Source organism: Kogia breviceps, chromosome 4, assembly GCF_026419965.1.
Source record: "Kogia breviceps isolate mKogBre1 chromosome 4, mKogBre1 haplotype 1, whole genome shotgun sequence".
NCBI classification, from domain to species: domain Eukaryota; kingdom Metazoa; phylum Chordata; class Mammalia; order Artiodactyla; family Physeteridae; genus Kogia; species Kogia breviceps.
This window is the reverse complement of record NC_081313.1, coordinates 91,742,595-91,758,339: the sequence shown is the minus strand read 5'-3', so window position 1 is coordinate 91,758,339 and position 15,745 is coordinate 91,742,595. Positions and strand designations below refer to the sequence as shown.

Here is a 15,745-nt window from a genome sequence, read left to right as displayed (position 1 = left end):
GGTATAGGTGACATCTCACATGTTAGGTAATAGATATGTTCTTGAAAATTGTTTTAGTAAATCCAATCATGACATCATCAGTCCATAAAAGACAAACCTTCTCCCCTTTATTCCCAGGCCCTATTCCTACTCCCCTTATAGGCACTCATTCACATATGTTCTTAAATATGCATTAATTCTTGTGAAATATTTAGCATTTTGTCTTTTTTATAGTTAATGAGGGTTTTAAAAATTGTGGTAAAATATACATACATAAAATTTATCAGCTTAACCATTTTTAAGTGTATATATAGTTCTGTGGCATTAAGTACGTTCATATTGTTGTGAATGTATCACAGTCCATCTCCACATCTTTTTCACATTTCCCAACTGAAACTCTACCTGGTAAACACTAACTCTCCATTTTCTCCTGCCCCCCAATTCCTGGCAACCACCATTCTGTTTTCTTTCTCTATGAATTTAACTTCCTTAAGAACCTCATATAAGATATGTCTTCAGGTTTCATCCATGTTTTTGCATGTGTCAGAATTTCCATCTTTTTTGAGGCGGAATAGTATTCCAGTGTATGTATACCACATTTTGTTTATCCATTCATTTTTCACTGGACACTTGGGTTGCTTCCACCTTTTGGCTTTTGTGAATAATGCTCCTCTGAACATGGATGCACAAATATCTGTTTGAGTTTCTACTTTCACTTCTTTGGGGGTATGTACCCAAATTTATGTTTTTAATTTACGTAACTTTTGAACATTTTTAACTCGATACTGTTTTTAAGACCTATTTTACTTTATGTCCATCTAGTTTGTTGTTCTAACTCTGCTATCTAATGTTCTGTAGTGTCTATCAGATGTGAAGGTCCTAGGTTTTTTCCAAATCTCTTTTACCACAAACTTTGCTATGGTGTAGATCCTTGTATATGACTTCTTATAGACTATTTTAGTTACATATCAGTATACAATAAATTACCCCAAATCTTAGTGGCTTAAACAACCAATATTTATTACTTTAGAGTTTCTGTGGGGCAGAAGTTCAAGAATATCTTAATTGGGTATATGGTTCAGAATCTCTCATGAAGTTGCAGTTAACATGTCAGCCAGGGCTACAGTCATCTGAAGGCTTGACTAGACTGGAGGATTCACTTCCTAGATGGCTCACTCACAGTCTGTTTCTCCTGACCGTTGGCAGAAGGCCTCACTTCTTTTCCATGGGTCTCTACAAGGGGCTGCCTGAGAGTCTTCATGACATTGCAGCTGGCTTCCCCAGTGATCCCAGAGAGAAAGAGCAAGAAGGAAGCCATTTATGACATAGCCCATCACTTCTACTGTATTCTTCTTATTAGAAGTGAGTCACTAAGTCCAGCCCACACAAGAGGAGATGAATTAAGCTCCACTTTTGAAGGTAGAAGGTCAAAGAAATTGTGGATCTATTTTGAGATCACTACACAGTCAGTGAGATTTCACTGAAATGTATTCTTTGGAGAGGGATCAGTGGATCATAGGACATTTTTCGTATTGCTGTTGTAACAAATTATCATAAACTTAGTGTTTAAAACAACCTAAATTTATTATCTTGCAACCCTAGAGATCAGAATTCGGAAATGGTTTCCATTGGACCAAAATCATAATAGCAGCGGTGCTGTACTTCCTTCAGAGGCTATCTGGGGAATCCATTTCCTTGCTTTTTTCCAGCTTCTAGAGTCTAACTGCATTCCTTGGCTCATGCCCTCTTCCTCCATCTTTGTGTGAGCAGCACAATAAATCTCTCTCTGACTCTGACCCCCTTTCCGTCTTCACATATCCTTCTCTGACTCTGACTTTTCTGTCTCCTTCTTATAAAACCCTGTGATTACAGTAAGTCCACCCATATAATCCAGGAAAATTTGCCCATATTAAGATCCTTTACTTGTTCACATCTGCAAAGTCCCTTTAGCCTTGTAAGGTAACATATTCACTGGTCTCCAGGATTAGCACATGGACATCTTTGTGGGGCCACTGTCTGTCTACTATAGGCATACACATACAGGTCTTCATTTGTTTTCAGACATACACATACAGTTACTTGTTTTAAGCTGAAGTGGTTTTTTTTTAAGCTGTATTTTTGTGAATGAATGTTACTTTTTTGGGTAAATACAGATTTTCATTTACCAGATTTGTTTATAGTATGGTATACAATGGTGAGTAAGATAGTAAGCAGATATCCAATGAAGAATATTCAAATATATATTCCACTAGCTATTTTTAGATTCTTGGTTTTATTATCATTAATTAAATGATAAATTATCTGTCAGTATATTAGCTACTTCTGACATTGTTTACAATAGAAACTGAGAAACGTTAAAGCAACGTGATTTTGTACCTTTTAGTCTTGTTATCGTACCATTTCTGTGGGTACTGTATCCAAATCTCATCTTGCTCACACTGTGAAGATAGCTAGCCACAATATAGCTCCAGTCCATATTTGTGCCCTTACCTCCAATTTTCTCAGCAAGGTGTGACTCCCATAGACTCTATATCAATCTTTTGAACCCAAACTTGCCTCTGAATTGTAGGTAATTTGTATCTTAGCATGGGTCCCCTGTAAGTCAGAATCTTGAGACAAGGCCTTGTGTGAAATATTTGCTTTGGGAAGTGATCCAGGAACAGGAGTAGTGGCTTAGAAAGTGTTAAATAGCGAAGAGGGACAGCCAGTGTAAGTATGTGTTCTCAAGTTGGTCACCACTTTGGATAATTTGGAAAGTCCTGAAAGCTGGGACTTTTAAAGAAGCCATATAAAATTGTCCATCTAAGGAAAAGAATTATATTTACTAGCTCCCATTCCCCTTTAGTCAAGGATTGTCCCATCAGGTGTTCACTGTTTTATAGGCTGTATATGCATGAATGCTGGGGACCCACACTGTGGTGTCACTGAGACTAGAACAGAAAGCAAAAGGATACCTGACAGCCATTGTGCTGTCAGTTTATATCTTGCAGTGAGCTGATTGATGCGGCAATGACTAGAGTTAAAGTGAAGTGAGCCAGGAGAATGTAAGATGAGACACAAACGTCTGATTTATTTGTATACGGATCCTATTTCTCCTTCCTACTGGAATACTACCCATTTGTTAGTTAATAAGATACTTGAGAATAAGGAACATGGCAATTTATCTTTTCCCTTGTGTTGTAGAGCTGCTGTGACAGAGTGCCACACACTCGTGGCTTAAAATCATAGAAATGTATTCTGTCACAGTTCTAGAGGCTGGAAGTACAAAATCAGAGTGTCAGCAAAGTTGATTCCTTTTGGAGATTCCGAGAGAGCATGTGTTCCATGCCTTTCTCCCTAGCTTGTGGTGGTTGCTGGCAGTCTTCGGCATTCCTTGGTTTGCAGCTGCCTCACTCCAGTCTCTGCCTCCATTGTCATTTGGCGTTTTTCCTGTGTCTCTGTGTTCATTTCCTCACGTGACTTTGTTTTAAGTGTACCAGTCGTTGGATTTAGGGCCCACCCTAATCCAGTAAGACTTTATCTTAACTTGATTATAGCTGCAAAGACCCTGTTTCCAAATGAGGTCACTTTTCACAGGTACCAGAGATTAGCTACCTGTGACTCAATGTATCATTTTGGGAAATACAATTCAACCCACAAAAATCTCCTTATAATATTTGCATGGTGTCTTGTGAATAATAAGTTCTCAAATGTTTGTCAATTTGAATCGCTTAGAGAGAAATCCATCTTTTTTTTTTTTTTTTTTTTTTTTTTTTCCGATATGCGGGCCTCTCACTGTTGTGGCCTCTCCCGTTGCGGAGCACAGGCTCCGGATGGACGTGCAGGCTCAGCGGCCATGGCTCACAGGCCCAGCCGCTCCGCAGCACGTGGGATCTTCCCAGACCAGGGCATGAACTGGTGTCCCCTGCATCGGCAGGCGGACTCTTAACCACTGCGCCACCAGGGAAGCCCACATCATCTTACTCTTTTAATGGGAAAGTCATCCTGGACATTCTCTGAATTTGTGCCCTCTTTTTTCTCTTCTTTTCTCTCCATGGCTGTTTATTCTTGCATGTATTTATCTTTTTGTGGCTGTCACTGAGTAAAGCATTTTGGGAATTAAAAAAGCTAAGTATTAGATACAAACCTTGTCTTAAAGGTAGAAAACAAAACTTGCCAAAATAAAGTGGAATAATTAGAGAACAGTTAAGCCAAGTTGTATAGTATTTACTGTACAATCAGCATGAAGACTCATTACTGGCTGTAGGAGACAGGAAGGTTTTATGTAAGGCAACAGAATTGAGCCTTAAAAGATAGCAAAGCAGAGGGGAAAAGGATGGGGCATTCAAAAAAGGAGATGAATTATGAGCAGAAGTACAAAATAGTTTGTATGGAATGGTGAAGAGGGAATTACTTAAAGAGAAGGGTTATACTGGAACTTCCTAGAAAATAAGTTTGGAACATACACTGGTATTGGGAACACCAGGCCATCAAAGCCATGTAGAGGTAGTATTACATGGTCTTAGGAACATGAGCATTGGGAACAAATGTGAGTTTGAATCCTGGCTTAGCCACATGATCTGTGTTTTTACGAAAATTATTTGCCGTTTTGAAGTCCCAGCTTCCTTAACTCTAAAATGGGAAGTGATACCTACCTCACAGTTGCAAAGATTAAATTACATATATATTAATATATGGTACTTATTGTATTACATGACATATTATAAATATTCAATAAATGGTAGGCTTTCTAAATTTCACCTATCAAGTACAAAAATTAACAGATATGCAGAGGATTTAAATAATATGCTACAGTCAATAAATAGCTATATAACTTTGAGAACTTTGTACACTTTTTCCTTTTTTTAAATTTCAGTGAGATATTTATGAAAATTAGTCATGTTCTTGACTATAAGGCAGACCTTAAAAAATTCAAAATGGTAGCATTTGTAGGCAACAATCTCCAGTCAATCTAATAAACAATTAAATCAATGGCAATAAAAAGATGAGTCATGAGTCATCTTATACACCTAATAATTGAGAAGAATCTTTTAAGTATCCCTGAGTCAAAGAGGAAATCAATATTAAAATTATGAATTATCAAGAAATAGAGACGGAAACATTTTATACTAAAACCTATGAAACATGGTTAAAGCTGTATCAAGAAGAAAATTAGTACCTTAGGGACTTCCCTGGTGGTGCAGTGGTTAAGAATCCGCCTGCCAGTGCACAGCACATGGGTTCAAGCCCTGGTCCGGGAAGATCCCACATGTTGCAGAGCAACTAAGCCCGTGTGCCACAACTACTGAGCCTGTGCCCTAGAGCCCGCGAGCCACAACTACTGAGCCCATGTGCCACAACTACTGAAGCCCACACGCCTAGAGCCGGTGCCATGCAACAAGAGAAGCCATCGCAATGAGAAGCCCGCTGACTGCAACCAAGAGTAGCCCCCGCTGGCCACAACTAGAGAAAGCTCGCATGCAGCAACAAAGACCCAACGCAACCCTAAATAAATAAATAAATAAATAAATGTATAAAAGGCAAAGAAAGGGTTGGAATACTTTGTTCCTCAAATGTTTGGTAGAACGTGTCTGTAAAACCATTTGAATCTGGTATTTTTTGTGTTAGGAGAAGGAAAGGGGAAATATTTAACTACTGCTCCAGTTTTTCAATCGTTGCAGAACTTTTAAGATTTTCTTTTTCTTCTTGAGTCAGTTACCCCCACCTTTGAATTTTGTTCATTTTAAATGTTTGGGCTCTTCTCTCTCTCTAATCATAATCAGTATTTTCAAAAAACCAACTTTTTGCTCTGATCTTCAAACTTTACACAAAGATATACAATGAAAAGGAAAGCTTCTTCTCAGCAGACCTGAGACCATTTTTTTTTTTTTTTTTTTTTTCAGTATGCAGGCCTCTCACTGTTGTGGCCTCTCCCATTGCGGAGCACAGGCTCCGGACGCGCAGGCCTAGCGGCCATGGGTCACAGGCTTAGTTGCTCTGCGGCATGTGGGATCTTCCCAGACCAGGGCACGAACCCGTGTCTCCTGCATCGGCAGGCGGACTCTCAACCACTGCGCCACCAGGGAAGCCCCTGAGACCATTTTTTGCAGAGGCAATGACTGTACTTTTGTATATCCTTTCAATGACATTTTTATCTTTATACAATCCTTTTATTTTTTACTAGAACAAGATGGACAGTATGAGACATAGTGATCTATACTCTTTTTTTGTTTTCTCCCCCTTTTTTGGTTTGTTTTTTACATCAACCTCATTCTTTTTAATGCCAATGTAATATTCCACTGCATGGATGTATCCTATTTATTTAAAAGTAGTTAAGCTTTTATACCAAGTAAAAACTTTTACATTTGTTTAAAGGAACCTAAGAACCCAATCTGTCACTCCTAGTCTAGTAATAGACATCACCACTTCAGAGCTCCAACAGGCCCTCCATGTGCCCTTACCCATTAACTAATCAGTTAAAATTAAAATATTCATTTGCTCCATAATAGCCTCCTTGGAAGCAGGTATATTCCATTTAAGTATCTTTAGTTAAAAACAGAACTGTTTCCATGATTTAAATGCCACGTAATGTTCTTAAACATTTAAATCCCTGTTTCGTTTGTAATTTACCCTGGTTTGTAGTATAAGGAAGGGTGCAGTTTTGTCTCTTTCCTCATGGCTGTCCAGTTTCCATCGCCGTTTATTTAAAGTTCATCTTTTCACATGTGTATGAGATGCTACCTTTATTCTGACTAAATTTACATATATTTACTTCTGGAATTTTAAAAAATGTGTTCCCTTGGTTGATCTATTCATCTGCCAATATCATAGCTTTCCTTTTTCTTTTGAAATTTATTTTTTGGCTAGATTGGGTCTTCGTTGCTGTGCACAGGCTTTCTCTAGTTGTGGCGAGTGAGGGCTACTCTTCATTGCAGTGTGCAGGTTTCTCATTGTGGTGGCTTCTCTTGCTGTGGTGCATGGGCTCTAGGCATGCAGGCTTCAGTAGCTGCAGCACGTGCACTCAGTAGTTGTGGCACACGGACTTCGGTAGTTGTGATGTGCGAGCTCAGTGGTTGTGGCTCTTGGGCTCTAGAGCGCAGGCTTAGTAGTTGTGCACAGGCTTAGTCACTCCGCGGCATGTGGAATCTTCCCGGACCAGGGCTCGAACCCACGTCCACTGCATTGGCAGGAGGATTCTTAACCACTGCGCCACCAGGGAAGTCCCATTATGGCTTTTTAAAGCCTTTTTATTTTAAAATAGCTTTGGACTTACAAAAGAGTTGGAAAAATAATAGAGAGTTCCCATGTACCCTTCACTTAGCTTCTCCTAATGTTAACAACTTACATATCCATAGTATAATGATCAGAACTAAGAAATTAACTTACTGGTACAATACAGTTAACTTCATACTATTTTACTTATAATGGCTTTGTACAGTAATTTAATATGTGGTAGGTGTACTCCTGCTCTTCTCTTTTCATGTTTTCCCTTTTTTGCTTGTTTGTGTTTTTTTCAGTTTTCTAGCTGCAGAAAACAAAATAAAAACCAGTCTTATATAATAATTATATTGGGACCATGTAAAATTTATAAATTAACTTAGGGAGAAATGACATCTTTATGATACTGAATCTTTATGTACACAAACAAGGTATGTCTTTCCATTTGTCGAAATGTACCTTTGTGTCTTTCAGAAGCATTTTATAGTTTTCCTCATAATATGTTTTGAACTCTTTGTTCAGTTTATGCCTGTGGTTTTTTTTTTTCTTTTTTTTTTTTTGCGGTACGCGGGCCCCTCACTGCTGTGGCCTCTCCCGTTGCAGAGCACAGGCACCGGACGCGCAGGCTCAGTGGCCATGGCTCACGGGCCCAGCCGTTCCGTGGCACGTGGGATCTTCCCGGACCGGGACACGAACCCGCGTCCCCTGCATCGTCAGGCGGACTCTCAACCACTGCACCACCAGGGAAGCCCTGTTTTTGTTTTTTATGGGTTTTTTTGCCTGTGTTTTGGGGATTATAAATAAGATCTTTTCTTCCATTTCATCTTCTATCTGGTTTCTCTTTGCACATATAAAGGAAAGGTTTCTGTATATTTTGTACTACACTAAATTACTAGACTATCTTGTTGTGGTAATATTTAGTTGATTCTTTTGGATATTCTAGGTATATAATTATATCATCTGCCAATAGTACTCCTTTCTAATTTCATTCTTTAATTGTGTTGACTGGTACAATGAGTAAGAGTGGTAAAAATGGGCTTTCCCTTAGTTTAGCAATATAGTATACCCAGTGTTTCCATATTCTGTGGTATTGGCTTTGGCTGCTATATATTGTGTTAAAAAAAAAGTGTCCTATTTTATTGAGTATTTTCAACAACTGGACATTGAATTTGTAAAGCATCTTTTCATCACCTTTGGCATGATAATATTTTTCTTCTGTGTAGATCTATTAATATGTTGAATAATGTCTATTTTATAATAGTGATTTTTGTTGTAAATTTTAGATTTTCCATCTCTTTTTGTTGTTAGTTTTGATAAATTACATTTTCTAGTACATTATCTATTTCATTTAGTTTTCAAGTTTATTTACATAGAATTGAGCAAAGTAGTCTTTTATGACTCTTGGTTTCTTCTCTTTCTATTGGTATTTTCCTCTTTTTTCATTACCATCTAACAGTACTGGCAAATACATCTTCTTTTAATTCACTAAAACAAAACAATAAAAGCAGTTTAACTAATTTTTTAAAAAGTGATCCCAAACTTCTTAAATTATAATAAAGAATCCTTCAGATTTAATTCTAATTGCCTGCCTAAATTTTTCTGCCTCCTGGCATTAATTTCTTAGGATACTTGTAAATTTGTTTTCCAGTCAACATTTGGATAAAAATCTAAATAACAGTCCTTTTGCTTTCTTCTCCCCTACCCTACTCTTAAGGGGTAAGGATCTCTTTACTGGTATCCTTACTGAAAAACAAATTTAGATCTTAGTATATTCTCAGTAGCGTGAAAGATTCAGAGTTTTTCCCCATTTCATGTGATAAATGTTGATATTTTTAATGATGCTGAGTGACTTTCATTTAAGATATATTTGGTATGAAATTAATGTGATTGTATAAAAGGCATTCTAAAGTGAATTTATGATTTCTTAAATTTTTCAGTAAACAGTTTTGACTTAGGGATGGCTGCAACATCCTGTAAGGATATAAGGCAAAGTATTACTCCATGAGACGTCTTATTTTTCCTGTAAAATTGTATGAAAGCACCCTGCTTTCTAAAGCAGAAATGACTTAAATGATTTGATTCTGGAGGGTGGAAAAAAAGGTGATCAAAATTTTTTTAAAATATTTATTTATTCATTTGGCTGCGCTGGGCCTCAGTTGCAGCATGTGGGATCTATTTCCCTGACCAGGGATCGAACCCAGACCCCCTGCATTGGGAGCATGGAGTTTTAACCACTGGACCACCAGGGAAGTCCCATGGTCAAATGTTTTAATTGTCCATCTGAAGGGCTGAATTCTTTTCCCTCCAGTGAAGAGCACTTTCAGTAGTCTCGTGTTCATTTTGCCCATCTGGTTCTTTTTGTGATTGTGTGAGGTTATAACCTCTGTGTCTTAGCATACTTCTGTGTACTTTGCTCTTTCTCTGTGTTATTACCTTTCCTCTTATTTTATTATTTTAGTGGAAAATTACCTGTTAGGATTTTATTTGAAATGAAGAATTTTAGGGCTTTCATTATTAAATACTGTCAGATCCCCACTTCTGTCACATGGTTTTTAATGTGCTACCTCTTTCCAGACCTGCTTATTAGTGGTATGGTGTAAAACAGATAAGTGACCCCACCTATGAATTTCTCCCTTGTTTTTGAGACATCTCTGTCCTTTTCAAGAGGGTGAATTATTCTTCACCACTTGTCCATCGGTTGGGGGACTGGGGCTTACAACAATAACAATAGATCAACAGTAGGTCTTACTAAGGAAGTTCTGTTTCAAGTGTATTTTCGTAATATAACTTACACAGCACTTTTATTTTTAGACCCTCCTTTTGTTTCTTAATGCTAACAATATCCCTGTAAATTATATTAGAACAGGTAGTAAATGTCCATTGTACAAATGGTGAAATGAATTTCAGTGAAGGAGTAAAGGTAAAAACAGGACCAAGGTTGACATGAAGACCCAGATCTCCAAATACAAGTCATTCTTTTCAGCAGTAAAGACTTTTGTGAGTGACCCCTACCTCCCAGGATTCCATTTCCTCCTCAGGAGACGGTGGGTTGCACCAGGTTTATCATTGAGTCTAGCCATTCGCAAACAGACGAGACCTGAGTCCCTTGATTTCCCTTGTTAGGGACCTTCCAGTTGCTGAACCCCCAATATTGTCATGACTAGACAGTATTATAATTTGTCTGCCTTATTTTGTGTAGTGGATTTTTATTACAGAAACTTTTTGTCTGTGTGTGTGTGTGTGGTACGCGGGCCTCTCCCATTGCGGAGCACAGGCTCCCGACGCACAGGCTCAGTGGCCATGGCTCACAGGCCCAGCCACTCCGCGGCATGTGGGATCTTCCCGGACCGGTGCACGAACCCGTGTCCCCTGCATCGGCAGGAGGATTCTCAGCCACTGCGCCACCAGTGAAGCCCCAGAAACATTTTTTTTAATGTCCAGATCTTTAAGTATTGCTTGAGTACAAACGTTGTTGTACTTTTTAGCTTTTAAATATAGGTAGAATTTTATTTATTCCTAAGTGAGTTTGGGATTAAACTAAAAAGAGAATCTGGGTCTTTGCAACTTGGTTAGTCTGAACGTACCTCCTAGCATTCTCTAATTCTTCAGGCCAAGGACCTCTTATTACCTGGCTATCTTTGATATCTTTCTTTTCTCCCCTCTTCTTTCATAGTCATGTAATTAATAGCCAGGCTCTTCTTCACTTCTCTTTGACAGTCTCTACTCCTAAAGTCATCAGTTTTCTTTAAGTGTCTTTCAGCCTCAGTCTGAACACAGTGGGTCCCAAGATGCATATGCCATAGCATGGCCTGTTATATTCATCCTTTTGGATGAATGTATTAGAATTTATACTAGTAATTATTATCATCTTTCTAGCCAAAAGATTTGAAGTCTCAATCTAAACTTCTCCCTTGTGTCCATTTTGTTAATGACTGCCTTTTTAATGAGGCCTTCTTGGAACTTCTTACTTCCCTATGGATAATGTTTAAGACTAGCCTTTTATCAAATGAAAAGTGGTAGAATGCAATACCTAATCTCATTAATCCATTTTGGCTTTAAAATTATGTGACTATTGGACAAAATCCAGAAATAAATTAATATTACCAATATAAATAAATTTCTTATCAATGACTATATTTCCTAAGTCTTGCCATTTAAAATATCTTTAAAACCTTCTAAAAAATTCTAACCTAATAGAAATTTCATCCACCTGTGAAAAGACAAATGTTTTCAAACACTACTGAAGTTCTCTTCTATTTTAGTCCTCTCTGTCTTTAATTAAGACCCCAGTATTTCATCCTCTTAGAAAGATGCTGCTACTTGCACAATATTGTTTTGAGATGGAAACTACTACATAAACAAAATTCTTCTTATTAAGTATCTCCAGGGTTTTGTTTCTTTATCCCTTTCTTTGTAAACAAGCAGCCACTATATTTTTAGTAGTGAATTTCAAAATCCTTTTTAACCTTATAGGTCCAAGGGTAGCCAAGGATGGCTGCAGCTTCATATGATCAGTTGTTAAAGCAAGTTGAGGCACTGAAGATGGAGAACTCAAATCTTCGACAAGAGCTAGAAGATAATTCCAATCATCTTACAAAACTGGAAACTGAGGCATCTAATATGAAGGTATCAAGACTGTGACTTTTAATTGTAGTTTATCCATTTTTATTCAGTACTCCTTTCTGTAAACGTGGATTAGACACTTCATTTACTTAAAAGTGTGTTGTAAGTTAAGCAGTAATATGTAAACTCTTTCTTGCAAAAGTTAACATTTATATTTTTAAACAGAATGTTTTGAATTCATCCAGCAAATTATATAAAGAAAATGATTGTAAAACCCCAGTGACTCATTAGTTAGTTCTTAGTTATTTTTAAGCTTAAAAATAAAAGGCCAACTTAACCGTCACTATAGTGAGACTGGGTGTTCCGTGTAATTCATAGAAACTAGCCTCACAACCTTAGAATCTATCTCAAGTATTAAATATTGCCATCATCCCCAACTCTCTCAGATCTTGTCTTCACTTAAGTGCTGCAATGATAGATGATCAAGAAAATCAGGGTGCCCTAGTGGGAAGAGTCCTGAACTGAGAGTCAGTACCTGGTCCTGTTCCTCGTTTTGCCATAAGCTAAACTACATATTCTAGGGTACCCTTCTAGAATTAAGTTGCCTTATTTGGAAAATACAGTCATTGCACTAGCATAGATGATTTCCATGACACCTTCACGCCCTGAAATTGGTTTCCCAATTAATATTGAAAAGCTGTGATAACCTCCACGAAAAGTTATAAAATATTAAATCTGCACTGGGGAAAATATGTTCTAATTTCAAAATAATTAAGGTTAAAACTTTTAACTGTTTGAATTTCCAGCTACTTAGGCAGATTCTCCTCTCACTGAATTTAATAACTTTATAGAATTGGAGATTCAACAAAACTGTTACCTCCTTCTCTTTTGAAAAATTCTTCCTGCTACGTGTTGTTTCTGTACCTTGGCTATTTTAACATCTGGGTTTCCGACCCTTTCTTCCTGTCTGCTCACTACTCTTATTCCTTATTCATTTCCTAGTCTCTTCTAGTTCTTTTTCCATGCATTTTGAGGTCTCCCTTATTCTTCAGGCTTCTGTATATCACTGAACTCTTTTTGCTCCTCTTTTACTTTTGTATTCATTATCATAACAGTTCAGCCTTTTACTCATATGAGCTTTTCTTTCTTTTTCTTTCTTTCTCTTTTTTCTTTTCTTTTTCTTTCTTTCTTTCTTTCTTTCTTTCTCTTTCTTTCTCTCTTTCTCTCTCTCTTTCTCTCTCTTTGTCTTTCTCTTTCTTTCTTTCTCTCCCTCCCTCCATCCCTCCCTCCCTATGTATCTATAAATCTTTTCCACTCTAATTGCCTATTTCTATGGCAGTAGCAGTTGACAGATCTCCAAGATACCTACCTCAAGTCCTTTTGGAGATTAAGTAGACTATAAAGAAACATTTTTTCTCACTACAGACTTTGGGTGACCTTAAAAATAGCTGACTCAATTACCTACTAGGTTAAAAAAGAATAGTCTGGTATATTAACACAGATCAACATAATATATCTAAAATTATTGTACATGGCATGTGGTTTTAAAAGTTTAAAGATAAAAATCTTAAAATTCCCAGCAGGACTACTCTTTCATCTACTTCAGAAGTATACTTAGTAGGGAATTCTTCCTGGAATGCCTATCTCAATGTCTCTTTTGTAGTGCAGAATTCTGAGATCCCTTTTAAAAGTTGTTTTTTTAAAAAAAAAAAAAAAAAACTTGAGCAAATTTAAAATTCATTTTTGGGAAATATTTTAACCTATCTTTAGATCCATCTCCATGTTGAAATGGAATGTCTCTCAGAGTAACAATACAAGTCAGACCCTTAAATTTCTACAGTGGAATATCAGGGTGACCTCTTAGCCATGTGGTATAATATACATCATGAATATTACTATTTAATATTAAATACTAATATTATCTGGATTTAACTGTGAATTGATTATTACTCAGCAAGTGCTTTTACAGACATCCTTGCTAAGCCATCCACATATTTCTTCAGGATTGGGTATATGTTATTATAGCAGTTACACCCTTGTACCGAAATTATTTATGTATCTCTCCTTTTAAGAGGCTTTATGGTGTTAAAGAATAGGAACCATGACGTGTTTATTTTGTCGTAGATTATCGATTTGTGAAAAGACACTTGGAAACATTGGCACTTCCTACATTGGATTAAAGTTAATCCAAAACAATGGTTATTTCTCAAAAAATCACTTATTAGACTTTGGAATCCATCATATAATCTTGAATTATGTTTCCTAATCATTAACGTATTTACACTATGGAAGGCAAGGTGTGTCTCCTCCAACTAGCTATCTCAGGATTTCTGAAGTTTATGCAGTAGTACCATCTAGTGGCAAAAGAGAATACTGCTTTGCTATTGATTACATGTCATTGATACTATAAAAATATTTTTTGTGTGTGTGTCAGGGAAATATGTGTACAACAGTTAGGGAAATGTGAACACTGACTATATATTTGAGAGTATTAAGGAAATGCTTATTTTTTAGGTATAATGATGGCATTGTGGTTGTGTTTAGAAAGAATCCCTGTGTAAATATACATATCGAATTTTTTTACAGAAGAAACAGTGTGTCTGAGATTTGTTTTTCAGATAAATTTGGGTTGTGGGGGAATGGAGAAAATGGTTATGGGTATAGATGAAAGAAGCCGATGAGTTGATAGTTACTGAAGTAAGATGTGAGGATACGTAAGAGTTTGTTATATTGTTCTCTACATTTATGTATATACTTGACATTTCTGTAATTAAAACAAAATACAGATTTTGTGGGATTTAGATCAGATAAATGCAGCAATTACAGCTAACCTTAAGAGAAATTAGGTACTATATTTTTTACTTCAGGGCTAGAAATGAATGTGATTTACTTTAAAATGGTGAGCATAACAACAAGGTAAATATGGTGAGTTGTGAAGCATTTAAACTGAGATATGGCATGGTATAGAAATAATTATCTTTAGGTAAAATATTAATCAACCATTTTAATCTTTTTTGTATTTTGGCAAAATGAAATATTTATAACTTGCTCTGTAAACTATAAAACCATACATGGAAAGTATCTTTTGTTTTCAGAGTATAAGAAAAAATGAGAAGTAGAAATTCAAATTGGCACATTTCATAATTTATTTTGAAGATTTTATTACCAAGTATACTTGTATCTGGTAATGAAAAGAATAAATAACTATGATATATATTGAGAAAAACAGAAGTGGATCAAGCAGAAACCCCCTTGAAATGACACAGTTGCTCATTGATAAATATTTCCTATTTACTGATAGGACCACAGCATATTTTGTCTCTAATAATTAAGTCTCTGATGTTTTTAAAATCTTTAAATGTTTTTTAAAATAATGTGATTATGTAATGTAACTAAGTAATTTTTTAAAATCAAACTTCCAGAATTTATAAATACAAATGAATATTCTCTCCTTTAAATTTTACATATTAATTTAAAAAGCTGTCGTTCTCAAAATATTTTTTGAAGTATTTTATTTGGAATTGCTTTGCAGTTGTGTTGCATATTCTCTTAAAAACTCTCTGAAATTGAGGACTTCTTTTAGGTTGTATGCAGCATGCAGCCCCAGGCAATCAATCAGTACTACTGCAGCAACTAGAAACACTGGATAAAAAATAAAAATCGTACTTTTAAAGACATTGGAGAACTGTGAAATCATCAAGGACTGTATTAACTAAAATTCCTAAGAGGAAAGAGACCTTTCTAGATGAGCTGAGATCACTGGTAATTTTCTTCCCCAGGGGTATTTGCTATTTCTAGGTATAGACTGATAATTCATCACTGGCACAGGACTGTACTGGAGGAAAGAAACTGTTGGAGGTCTTGACAAACATGTGGGCAGATGTGAAGTATTGACATTTAGAGGAGCTCCAAATGCATGGCTAGTTTTCCCAAATTTTCTCCAAATGCATGGGGCATTGGCTGAGTCTTACTGTGGGGAAGGATACTGGGGATGGACTATGGAGGC

General features: G+C 36.6%; 1 protein-coding gene across 19 annotated transcripts in view; it reads left to right on the top strand.

Moving 5' to 3' along the window:
* APC (APC regulator of WNT signaling pathway) overlaps positions 1–15,745 on the top strand; it is a 152,299-nt gene that overhangs the window by 44,524 nt on the left and 92,030 nt on the right. For 9 of the 19 annotated variants that reach the window (XM_067031441.1, XM_067031447.1, XM_067031444.1 and 6 more), the window contains exon 2: positions 11,650–11,802. The exons of 8 other annotated variants lie outside the window; for them this stretch is intronic. In XM_067031441.1, coding sequence (XP_066887542.1) covers positions 11,668–11,802 — 135 coding nt within the window. In that variant the 5' untranslated portion in view covers positions 11,650–11,667. Of the gene's footprint in view, positions 1–11,649; positions 11,803–15,322; positions 15,502–15,745 lie in introns of those variants that run through there. 2 more of the 19 variants (XM_067031448.1, XM_067031442.1) reach the window with 1 other exon arrangement.